The sequence below is a fragment of the Asparagus officinalis genome, chromosome 10 (assembly GCF_001876935.1).
Source record: "Asparagus officinalis chromosome 10, Aspof.V1, whole genome shotgun sequence".
NCBI lineage: Eukaryota > Viridiplantae > Streptophyta > Magnoliopsida > Asparagales > Asparagaceae > Asparagus > Asparagus officinalis.
Window position 1 is genome coordinate 47389576 of NC_033803.1, and position 13198 is coordinate 47402773.

At 32.9% G+C, this 13198-nt stretch overlaps 1 protein-coding gene across 1 annotated transcript in view; it reads left to right on the forward strand.

Annotated features, from left to right (window-relative positions):
* The window catches only part of LOC109826075 (endoribonuclease Dicer homolog 3a), a 56776-nt gene that overhangs the window by 33964 nt on the left and 9614 nt on the right, over positions 1-13198 (forward strand). The window contains exons 13-19 of the mRNA XM_020393040.1: positions 3464-3682; positions 3785-4050; positions 5892-6163; positions 6242-6756; positions 6850-6947; positions 9041-9273; positions 9423-9632. Coding sequence (XP_020248629.1) covers positions 3464-3682; positions 3785-4050; positions 5892-6163; positions 6242-6756; positions 6850-6947; positions 9041-9273; positions 9423-9632 — 1813 coding nt within the window. The remainder of the gene's footprint in view (positions 1-3463; positions 3683-3784; positions 4051-5891; positions 6164-6241; positions 6757-6849; positions 6948-9040; positions 9274-9422; positions 9633-13198) is intronic.

Consider the following 13198-nt stretch of genomic DNA (forward strand, 5'->3'; position numbering starts at 1 on the left):
TAAATTTATTTCTAATTGTTTTTACTTCTAATATGGCATCATTCTTATCACGAGATAAGTTAGCAATATCCAATTTTAATTTATCATTGCTATCTTTAAGAATCATATTTTCTTTGGCAATGATATCAAATTTAATTGCTAACAAATTATGATCGGATTTTAGGTTTACATGCTTGATTTGCAAATTTTCAAAATTATGATGCAATTTGTTGTAGGCATGCATTAATCTCTCATATGTACAAGCGAGTTCATCAATAGAAAATTCACTTTCGGATTCAGACTCGCATACCTCACTAGGGCAATCGTCTAGTGGTCGTGTGTATGAAGATACTCCAATCTCTCTTGAAGCAGAATTCACCGGAATGCGTTGGATTTCCTTTAAGTTGTCGTGATGTGTCTCTATATGTTTTCACAATGTGTAGGCACTATCAAAAGAAGCAAGTTTGTTAGATATTAGATAGATCAAAAGCATTAAGCAAAAATTCTAACTAGAGTTTGTTCAAAATAAACATCCTTTTATCATCATTGCTCCACTTGGATTTCTCCAACGTGGCAAAACATAAGCACAATCAATCACTTCCCACAAATCAATATGTTTAGATTTAACAAATAGTTTAAATCTAAACATCCATTGAGCATAAGGGAAATCATTAAATTTAGGAGCAATATCTATGATATATTCTAAACTAGGTGTACCGTGTATATTCATGAAGACTATGCAAGTAATTAAAAATTACAAAACTAGATTAGCAAAAATATAGAGCGAGGATTTTTGACTCAAGGCGATTTAGCACACAAATCAAGAGCACCAAGCTCTGATATCAAATGAAAGTACCCTAGAGGGAGGGGGTGAATAGGGTAATTGCTAATCTTATCCGATATCGATGCCAAATTAAAATTTTACAATGTAATATCCTAACAATATGATGTACAACAAATTATATGCAAGATATGCAATGAACAATATGACAATAGGCAATATAAACAATGAGCACAAGATATAAGAGAAAATATACGCCAAAGCCAAACACAAGATTTGGTCACGGAGTTCGGTCAACTCACGATCTACATCTCCACTCCTCGCTCAAGGAGATTCTCCACTATTTCACAAAATAACTACACTAACGGTTTTCAACGTTCACCGATAACACTTATAAGACACGTTATCAATCCCACAAGTTACACTCCTCTAAGTGTTGGCCTACCCGTGTTACCTTTCTCTTCGTTCTCAAGTGGTTGTGTGTATACAATGAGTAAAAGTGAAATTAAACTCAAATAAATTTAGCTTATAAATGATAATCAAAATATAAATTAGCTAGAGAATGAGTTTAAAAAAACTTCTCTAAACAAAAAGATGTAGATATAGAGATTTGAGGTTGAACTCCTCAACATCGAAATTGAAATCCTTCTCTTTGTAAAACTCTTTTTGCAATTGAAATCCTTCTCTTTGTAAAACTCTTTTTGCAAACTTGATATTTCTCAAAACCCTTAAAACAAACTCGAAAAAACTCCCTTGTAAACTCTTATAAAAAAAACTTTTAAAAAATTAAGGCTTGAGGCCTATTTATAGCCTCAAAATTAAAGCAGCCAAAAACTAGTTGTTACAATAAAAAAGGCAGATCAGTCGACTGACTAATAAAATAGCCGTTACAATATACAAAGGCAGACAACCAGAATCGGTCGACTGATAAGAAAAATCGGTCGACTGAAAACACTGTGCTCGGTCAACTGATTTAATAAATCAGTGGACTGATAAGACTGAAAAATCAGACACTGAAAAATTCTTTTGATCGGTCGACTGGTGGAGCCGATCGGTCGACCACAGTTGATTTTTCAAATACTTAAACTGCTAAAAGCTTGATTTTCTAAATTCGATAAAAAATAGTAAATCAACTCCAAAAATAGTAAAACTTGGGGAAATGTTTATATATATGAAAATAAACATGTTAGAAAAGAAATTTCTAAAATAACATTTTTTATTTGTGAAAAAACTCATCATTTTGTAAAACGTTCAAAAATACGAGTTTGTTAAACACTTGATTTTGATGAAATTATTTCAAACAAGTTTTGAAATTCTTTTTATTGGATTAATGGACTTTAAAAAAGATGTAAAAGTTTTCATTAAGTTAATAATCCAAAAATACAATATATTCTTAAATGGATGTATGATACGATAAATCGAGAAAACGTGTACGAGTATGATTTGAGTTTAAAGTAACATAAAGTACACAACTAAAACTTAAAACATTATACCAAGCTAGTGATCTTCATGATGCTCAATCTTGGTTGCGGGATGAAGCGTGATAATGAGTCTTGACTTGAAATTGCGACGGCTTCGTTTCAATATCCTTCCAACCTCCAAAATATCATCGTTAAGGGACAAATCCTTCCAACCTCCGACCTGGATTCATGTTGGATGAAAAACACAAATACTAAAAAACAAGATTAGAAATTGTTTGTTAATTATCAAAACTAGATTAGAAAGTAGGCTCATAAACATGAGTCCTAACACAAGCAACATATTGTTTCCTAACAGGAAAAAGGTATTCCTGACTTTCTCGAAGTCTCTTCCACCACACAAAATTCCAAAGTTATGGTCAGAGTTGAGGACATTATTTTGTACTGTAGCATGCCCGGTAGGTTGCGGGTTCTTTCCATGAGTCAAAATGTGAGCCATTTATTCAATAATGCCCTTTCTTAAACCAGCTTTAAAACGAGTGTCCGGTAGCAAATAAATGTGGGTATGGTTACAATCTTATAGTGTCTTCCCCAACTCCAAAACTCAGAAGATGTGGTAAAGTTTGAGAATTATAATTTTATACTATAACATGTTTTCTTGTCAAAGCCTTCTGGGTGGTTGTGTGAACTTGCTCCTTGTGGAGAAAGGATTTGAAACAGGTATAAATTATATCAAGGGAATAGCTGAAGATATGTTCAAAGTTACTACGTATTGATAAAATGGTCAAGGTAACTTTTAAAGGCATTGTTGAACCAACTTTCCTGAATTATCTTCTTCATTATTTTTTTGTAAATCCTAAACAACATGAACTTGATTTGGTTCAACAACTTGACTAATTAAGCTACTTGAACAAGGATTGAAGAATTGGAACCCCTTCTCCATTAAGAAGCGGTTAAAAAAATATTTTAAGGTAAATGCGACTTAGGCCATCATATTTGCTAGTTGTCACTCAGTTTTGTGAAAAACCCCTTCATGAAATGACCCTTGTTGATCATACATACCTCTATGACCTAGCCAACCAGTAGATTTGGTTTAACCCTTGCAAGTGGATGCTTAATCAAATGAAAGTTAGGGGAGATGAACTTATATCATAGGAGGGGTACAAAACATAATCCTTATTTTTTAATATCAAATACTTGCAAGAAGAGTTTTTTTGCCTCTCTTAAGAGACCTGGCTTTGTTAATAAGCTTAGGAGTAGGTTCTAATCTATGCAACATTTGCAGGGGAAACATTCAACAAAGGGATTTGTTATTTAGTATCATCAGGAGTGAGCACTCGATGATGGATACTGCTTTAAATAGAAACTCTATTTCCCTCGTCCGAAAATTGCCTAAGGATAACGAGATGGAGGCATTCCGTGTTCATTCAACTGGGGCAACAATAACAATTGATTCCAGTGTTGGTCTTATATATAGATATTGTGAAAAGCTGCCTAAAGACAAGTATGGTTTAATCTCTCTTAATTTTTTTGGAGTTTTCCTTGATATATTATACTTTTTTGAGCAAGTGTCTTTTGGTTTGTCAACATTTTATTTTTATTGTAGGTATTACTCTCCTAGACCAAACTTTCAATATAATACTCATGATGGATCTTCCGAGTGTACATTAATTTTACCTCCAGGTGCTGCTTTTCAAAAGTTAGTTGGCCCGCTTTGTCGAAATAATCAGAAAGCAAAGCAGCTTGTATGTTTGGATGCCTGTAAAAAACTGCACCAACTGGGGGCGCTTGATGATCATCTTGTTCCTATTATTGAAGAGACTCTGGATATTGAACTGAGTAAAGGAGATAAGAAATCTGCTGCTGGTGCAGGTAGTATCTTTTTTTCTTTCCCCATTGTACAATGGATTTATGTAACATGTATTTGTTTTTTATTTTTATCACAGTTAAAGCAATCAATTTTAATTTGTTCTGTGCGACAAATTTGGTTGAGAGCAATCCTGATTCGTTTTCAATATATAAATACCATTCATTAGTTTTAAAATTTCTAGTTCATTTTGACCTATGCACTCGGTGCGCATGGTGTAACTTGAATTACTGTAGGCAGTATCCATATTTCGGGTGCATGTTTTTTTTTAACCCCCTCCCAGAAGAGTTCTACGGAAAAGGTGGGAAGTGAGCATGATTTCTGTTGGCAACTTCTGATATTCATTTAATTATGCTTTGGAAATTACTATCGATGTTCATTTTGCCTTATATTTTTACGTTCATGGAATTGATTTTGTCAGTCAACAGTTCCCATAATGCAGAGTTTGGTCTATATAGATAGCAATATTCACTTGTAAATTTGCATTAGAACCTGCTTTCCACTCTTAAAAGGAAATCCTTGATAATTATTACTGAACAAGATATTGCCCCTATTCGTTTTTATCAATTGATTTTCTTTCATTAATTTCTCTTAGCTGTGATCAGATATCTAGTAATATTTTCTTGAACATTCGTCTACGTGACTGAAATCCATTTTGTAATTCTCTGAGCGGAGACTTCTTATTCTAGTAATCTAATACCTGAGCATGCATAACCCTGGACTTTTCCGTGACTCCACCTCAAGTTTTTAAATATCGGTTATCGGGGATTTATCGGACGGTCAAAATCCTTCTCGGATAGCGAAAATCGGGGATATATCGTGGATAAGTAAGATTTACCGGAGTGATATACTGGATGGTGTATATATATAATATAATAACCAAAAAATATAATCTAACCATGCTTAATAAAATATAAACATACCAAAATGTAAATAATCATATTTAGAATCACTGACCAATTGTAGAAAGCGAAACTTGCATAAAAACGATAACTCTCCGATAAAGCCGATATTTTTAGCCTCCCTTATCAGCCGATAAGTGCTTTTATCGCCGATAACTCGCCGATAAACCCATAAAAAAGATAACCGATTAAAAATCCTACTTATCCTAGCGGAAATCTCCCAAATCCGATAACTCGGCGATAATATCGGATTATCAGCCGATATTTAAAATCATGCTCCACCTATAAAATTCTATTTACACATGCTCTCCGGGGTTTTCTGGAACTATTATGTACCAGACACTTTTTAAGCAGATACCTTATGTGATAGTATGTACTTTTAAAGGTCCTGACATCATGTCGCAGTTCACCAGGTTGTGTGGGGTTCTGGAGGTTTTCTCACTAGAACCCTGTGCTGTTCATCATTTTGCTCCTAAGACGCAACATGCAGTTTAAAAAATTACATGCTCCATACCCATACCCTTTTCCATGTAGCAGAGGGTTTTATCATATTTCCTCCCTCAAGAATAGTAGCTATGATTCATTCCATTTCACTGGAGATAATCTCAAGACATGATTTTTTGTGCACGTTCACTTTACAAATATGCACATTTGGAGTTGTTCACATTTGTCCCTTTTTCCTATTCTTACATGGGTTTCTCATAGAGCATTAATAATATTTTATTGTAGAAATGTATTCACTCAGATGGGTGCAATAAAAATAATTGCTAAAAGAACTATTTGTGCCTGGTAACTTCTTGTACTTGACTAAGTATCAGGCAAGTTCTAAGTCCTGGTTTCAGTAGCTCTGCATAATTTTTGGGATTAAAAGCTATATTGTGCATCCACTTTTGACAAGTTTTTGCAAATGTAAGTAATTTTTCCTTATCCATTTTTATATGAAGGAACAACAAAAAGAAAAGAACTACATGGCACGGTCCCCATATCTGCTTTATCAGGAGATTGGGTGCACCGAAAGGTTGGTGTCACTTTGCAGGGATATAAGTTCAATTTCTTATGCAATAAACCTGAGCAAAAATATAGTAGTTTTGTTCTACTGGTCGATGCTGCGCTGGATAAAGATGTTGCCTGTGTGGAAATTGATCTTTACTTAGTCGACAAGATGGTCAAAACTTCTGTCTCTCCATGTGGGTCAATTCATTTGGATGCGGAACAGGTCTCTGGCTCTGATTACTGAATGAAAATATTGTCTCTTTTTCTGTGCTTCTCTTAATAATTTGACATCTAATGGCAGGTAGAGCAAGCAAAACGCTTCCACGAACTGTTTTTCAATGGTGCCTTTGGGAAGCTTTTTAAAGGATCAAAGTCATCAGGAGAACCCCGACAACTGCTATTCAATGAAGATAGAAGCCTATTGTGGAATATGTCGTATATGTATATGCTTCTGCCCCTTGTGTCTCCTTGTGAAGATCAAGACACTGTAAGAATCAACTGGAATGGGATCCGAGATGCTGCTTCCGTGGTTGATTTTTTAATAGCTAGCAATGTGCCCAAAGCGAAGAACTTTTGTGACGCCGAAGTTGATGCTTCACTGGTTTCTGAAAAATCAGATGCGACGGATAGCTGTATACTAGACATGATTCACCTGGCAAATAAAACAGTACATTATCAAAAGGTTAAATATATGGTAGTAATGGGAATCCATACGGGGAAGTTATACTCCATTATTGATGTACAAGCCGGAATGTCCGCTGATAGTCCATTTGAGGTACCTGATTTTGCGACATTTACAGAGTACTTCTCCAAAAAGTAGGTGACACTTTCGTAATGTTTTCTTATATAGTTATTCACCTGATTGGAATCTGGAATTACGTCGTCATAACTGATGTACTACTCATACAGGTATGGGATTGTGCTTCAGCATCCAGGACAACCATTATTACTTTTAAAGCACAGCCATAATCCACACAATCTTCTATCTTCAAACATTAAATTCGAAGGTTTATTTTGTGCTTGCTTTGTCAACGTCTTTTTTTATTTAGCAGATCCTGAAAATTTTACTTATAGTTTTTATTCCATAAAGTTGTTTGTTTGCATAAGGTATTAGTTACTCCTACTAATTTATATTTCATAATTATGTTGACATAAGCAGTACTTCATGCAATAGTCATTTGTTAATACTTTGCATTAGAGAGCAAGATAAACCGATAATTTACTTGATACCTGAAACATGTAAATGAATAAGGCTTGCTATGCTTACATTGTCTTGATTATGTGTGTACAAAAAACATGTACAGGCCATAAGCTTATGCCAATTCTATTGTTAGTATTTCTATTGTGAAAATTACATTAAAACTGATATATCATAATTAAATTATTTTAAAATTTTATGTAGTTGGATAAATATGCTAACCAAACACTAGATTGCATCTCCAACTGCACTATGCATGTAGTTAGAGATACATTGTTTCTCCAACTACAGACTATCAAATGCGCCCTAAGCATAGGACCGGAGGGAATATCTCAGAGTTAAAATGATCAAGAAGAGAAAAAAAGGAATTGATAGATGAATTTTTCACTTAGTATTTGTTAGAATGGTTTACAAGTCAGTTCATTTGTTTCTTAGTTTGATTTGTTTGTCATTCAACTGATTAGTTTTGTTTGTTCGATTAAGATCAGGTCTTACTTATTCTCGTGCATTTGGAACTTGGAAGTTATAAAGAGCTATGGTATGAGACCTTAAAGTCTTCTGACAAATATGATTTGTTACTTTGGAACTAAAATTTCAATTTTATTTCTCCTCATTCCCCTCTACTTTATTTCTAATAGAAAACTTCTTTCTCCTATGAGCATACGCTGGCATCTATTCCTGTCTGTATGATTTGTAATGATAAAGTTACCAATGGATATGCTTTGAATCTAACTATGTTGACAATAAGACAACATGTATAATGTAAGCTCATAGCATGAAAATATTTCCTCATTATTGGCTCGTTAGAAATAAGCAATTGATCTTTTGGCTACTTCCTCTTACTTGGACTATGCATAGAAAGCAAACCTTTTATCAATCAAGTCAATTTAATCTCCTTGATGAACTCATTCACCCTGATGTCTTGGGAGAAGTTTAATCTGATAAACCTCACAGACTTTTAGTGCTTCCATTCTCCTTACTGCCTCCAGACTAGGTAACTACTTGTGCTCTTATTCTGATTTGGTGGTGGAATGACCTGTAAATTATCCAGTGTTTGAAGATATCCTGGAATATTCCCATCTTACTGACAGAATGAGAAGCACTTTTTCTTGTCCATGACGGATGAGATCATTTGATAACCAATGATCCTGTAGAAGATGCCAAATTGCTAATTAATATTCATATTCACTGCTCTGTGTTTACTTAACAAAAGTGAAAGCCCATTACCAACCTAAATGGAGAAATTGTATTTCTACAACCGGCTCCAAAGTGTTTGGCTAAATACTTTGTTATTGTTTAATGACTAAGTGATGTCTAGGTTCATTTAGAAAATGCTAATAGTTATAAAGTCCATGAACAGACAGCACTGGGAGTTGATCATTCACCCCATTTCACGTGAGTTTTAAAATTCAGTAGCAGTTTACTAGAGATATTGCTAAAGATCAATGTGGCAGAGCGCTATCGAACAAGTAGTAGATTTACATTCTTTTGGTTCACTTTTAAGCTTGAATAATATTCTTTGAGAATGTATTGGTATTTTAGGATATATATTTTGTGTCGTATTGTCCTGAATTAATGTAACATGGTCCATCTTTATTATATATATATTGAGGAGTGCTACTACGGAGAATCTCAGGTACAAGTTTTACATTTATGCAGTGCTTTTGTTGTGTTCATCAGTGAAAAAAGTAGTAAATATTTACACGTGTTCCTTTTATTAATGATTCAAGTCATTATCTGAAAAGCCATTTTGCTAGCCAGATGAAATCTTTTACTGTTTTAATTATAAAGTTAGCTGTTTATTTAAATTTTAAAGTTAACAGTTTAGTGTTTTTTTACTTATCAAATTTTAGTTTTTGTACATCTGCTATTGTATGCTCCTAACATGTAATGTTGGTGTAGGAAACTCGGCTTCTAAGAAAACAAAAAGTGCCAACCTTTATGTAAAAAGGGCACCAAATAATGTGCACATGCCTCCAGAACTTTTAGTTCACATTAATTTACCATTAGATGTTCTGAAGTCTCTGTATTTGCTTCCTTCTTTAATGCACCGGATGGAGTCCTTAATGCTAGCCTGTCAACTGAGAAGGGAGATCGCTTTTCAGTCTTCTGATTCTTGTATATCAAGTACCCTGGTATGTTGAATGAAAGCTTTATCTGTTTATTTGGAAATTTTCATTATATATCAAGTACCCTGGTATGTGATTATTCATTATATACCAGTATATTTGGAAATTTTCCGAATTCATTCTTATGTTTAATGAAAGCTTTTTCTTTTTTTTAGATTTTGGAAGCAATCACAACTTTAAGATGTTGTGAGGATTTCTCTTTAGAGCGTTTGGAACTTCTTGGGGATTCTGTTCTGAAGTATGCTCTGAGCTGTTATCTGTATTTGAAATTTCCAGAAAAACATGAGGGGCAATTATCTTCCCGTAGGTCATATACAGTTTGTAATGCGATGCTTCATAAACTGGGAGTCAACCGCAATCTTCAGGTATGTAAGCGTTCTCAATTAAATAAATGCACAGCTTTTCATGAATATTACTGTTGTACATGCAAGATGAAAACCCATGGGGTTTATGATGTTACTGTGAACTTTTAATGTGCATAAATTTGTATCCTGCAAACATGTTTAGTTTTGTCAATAATTGTTCAAAAGCTTTAAGACACAAACATTCTAGTATAACCTTGTTTTGATATGAATACACCCCTATTCAACATATGTATTGGTTTCTCGAAATAAAATTCAACAAGTGTGCGTAGATTTACATACATACATATATACATGTATATAGAGGAATAAGAGTATGCTTGGTAGAGATGTGGGCACTTTTCATCCACTCATCTAAAGAGTGGATAATCAAGTGTGGATCATTTTTAGATGGGCACCTTAAAATATGTGGATGAAAAGCATCAACATCACTACAAAGAATCAAAATTGTGCTTAGTACCAAGTATACTCATCTTAAGACATCTCTCTCTCTTCCTCCTTGTACATATATAGATTTGATAGTTATAAGGTGGTGGCTCATTTAGCAAATGAGGTACCAATAGATAAATAGTGTGAGTCCCACACCTTTTGATGTGACTTTTAAGGTGGGCTATTAATTATATATTATATATAATATATTATATAGAGTAAAACTCCTATCCACTTAAAGTGATATGAGCCTTGTTCATCACGCAAACTTTTTTATCCACAATCATCTTGTCTCAAGATTTTGTGCCATCAAAAGATGCCACAATCTTTAAAAAATTCTTCTATATCTATCACGGATCCCAATGCAATTATCACGCGTTAAAAAGTGGTGTATAACTTATTCCTATCCACTTAAGTTGACAATAAGCTTTTACCTATATATATATTATATATATATATATATATATATATATATATAGAGAGAGAGAGAGAGAGAGAGAGAGAGAGAGAGAGAAACTTATGTCAACTTAAGTGGACGTCCACTAAGTTTCTTATCATTGATGATCACTTGATTGAACTACATTGTGGATGATCCGTTCGTTAAACTTGATCTACATATTCTAAAACCCTAACACACCAAATTTAGGGTGAAACCCGTCGTGATTGACCATCCGTCGAGCAATGTAAAAAAGTACTATTCATTCGCAAACCGTTAAACTTGATATGAGTGGATGAAGGTCAAACCACGACGGGTTCACCCTAAATTTGGTATCTTAGGGTTTTAGAATATTGTAGATCAAGTTCAACGGAGCGGCATCATCCACAATGTAGCTCAATCACAGTGATCATCATTACTAAGAAACTTAGTGGACGTCCACTTAAGTTGACTACGTTTCTCTCTCGTTCTCTCTCTACTATATATATATATATATATATATTTATATTATAATAATATTAATAAGTATATATATATATATATATATATATATATATATATATATAAACACTTATTTTATATATAGAAATGATAAACTAAGATGGTGAGATGAGATTATTATCATGAGATGACCCAATAAACTACTCGATATAATGATTGACACCACCCATCATGATTTGCACTCATCATCATCTATGTATAGAAAAGTTGTACTGTTTAGATATTTTCTAATCATTATATGAGTAATGTGCAAAATGAACGACTATTTACTTGTTTGAAAAATCACCCTATTAACTAGTTTGATTCATATTCTAGAAGACTTCTAACTTATATTACCCGAGTACTTCAATCATGAAGCCGTACCCGTACCCGATACTTATTCGTACCCAAACTTTATGGACACTCCGTGGATGTATGCATAAATTTACCCAAACGTGTATTCAATTATATGATATATGTTTTAATTTAAAATACTTGTTATTACACTTCTTGGACCTATATATTATTTTCTAAAACTCTTTCGACATGAGTCCGGTTGTTTCGGACTATATTCAAGTTAAAAACTATGATTTAAAAGGGTGGTTTGAGCGTCTAATTAAAAAAAAGTACTTTCCAATTTATAATAATCAACATGATAAAAGATAAAAGAAACTTAAAAATATAATAGGAAATTAATTTCAAATAGCACATGAATTGAAAAATAATAACGATCTCATGTAAATTATTAATTTTGACATGTATGCGTAGCCGTGCCCCCGTATCCTACATTTCACAAATTTGTTGTGTCCGTACCCATACCCGCATCGGTACCCGTATAGTTTCCATGCAACTTAGCTTCTAACTATGTGAAAATTTCACCATGTACATGTGATGTTGTTTGCAACAAAATGTATGATGCCAATCATGAATTTGGTTAGTCGATTAGTCTATTTCACGATATATGGGAAAAGTGTTCCTAAGGTGATGTCTAGGTTCAATCTACGGGAGGCACCCATTGATTCATAAATTAGACTATTTCAATTGATGACCAGCTCCATTCATTATTATCTAAATGTCTCAAAACATCTATAAAGTAAAAATCATGATGATTAAATACTTTTAACATATATTGTTCATTGTCTCTTTAGTTATATTGTCGTAAATCCGTTAATTTTGCAATCACTTAATTTACAAGTAACTACAACCCAATATGCCTAATTTTTTGTCTGTATACAATCCAAAACATATAAATAATAATGAACGGAGTGAATCAAGTAATTTGATAGCATATAATGTAGTTTTGAAGGCGCTACCTTAGATTGAATCCAAGGTGATATATATATATATATTCTTTTTCTTTTCATCTATTTTTAATATATTTGACCAATATAAAGTTGTTGATTCTTTATTGGGTTTATTTGTTATTTTTGGTTGTTTTTTCGTTCTAATTGTTGATTTATTATTCTCAATGTTTTATCAAACTGTTGAATTACTTCTAATTTTTTATTTATTTGTTGTAATGTTGCAAACATCTGGACTTAAAATTTCTTCTAGAGTTACAATGTCTTCATTTTTTTATTTTTATTTTTTAGGTCATAACATTGACATATTTTTGCCTATTTCTTTTATTAAAAAATCATCCGAGTCTAAAGATTCTAAGGTTCCTAGATATATGTCTATAAAATTAAAGATAAACACTCGAACCTTAAGAATGAAATCTTTAGTATATGATGAATAAGACATTTTAGAATATAAAAGACAAGTCTTAGAATGGGAAAATCTGGGATTAGTAAGTCCGGCTACATCTGAATATATGTGTACTAGTTTTGTAGTAAGAAATCATGCAAAAGAAGTTAGAGGAAAAGCTAGAATAGTAATAAACTATAAGAAGTTAAATTCTATTACAAAATTTGATGAATTTTTTATCCCATCTATAGAATCATTAATACATAAAATACAAAATAACAAATACTTTAGTAAATTCGATACCAAATCAGGATTTTGGCAAATAAAAATAAGAGATAAATTATCAAAACAATTAATAGCTTTCGGTATTCCTAATGGTCATGATATGTGGAATGTTATGCCATTTGGACTAAAAAGATGCTCCTCAAATATTTCAAAAATGGATGAATTCCATATTTGATAATCTATCATTTGTTCTAGTCTACATAAATGACATTTTATTAAGGGTTTTCATATTGTTTAGGTAATTGAAAACTAG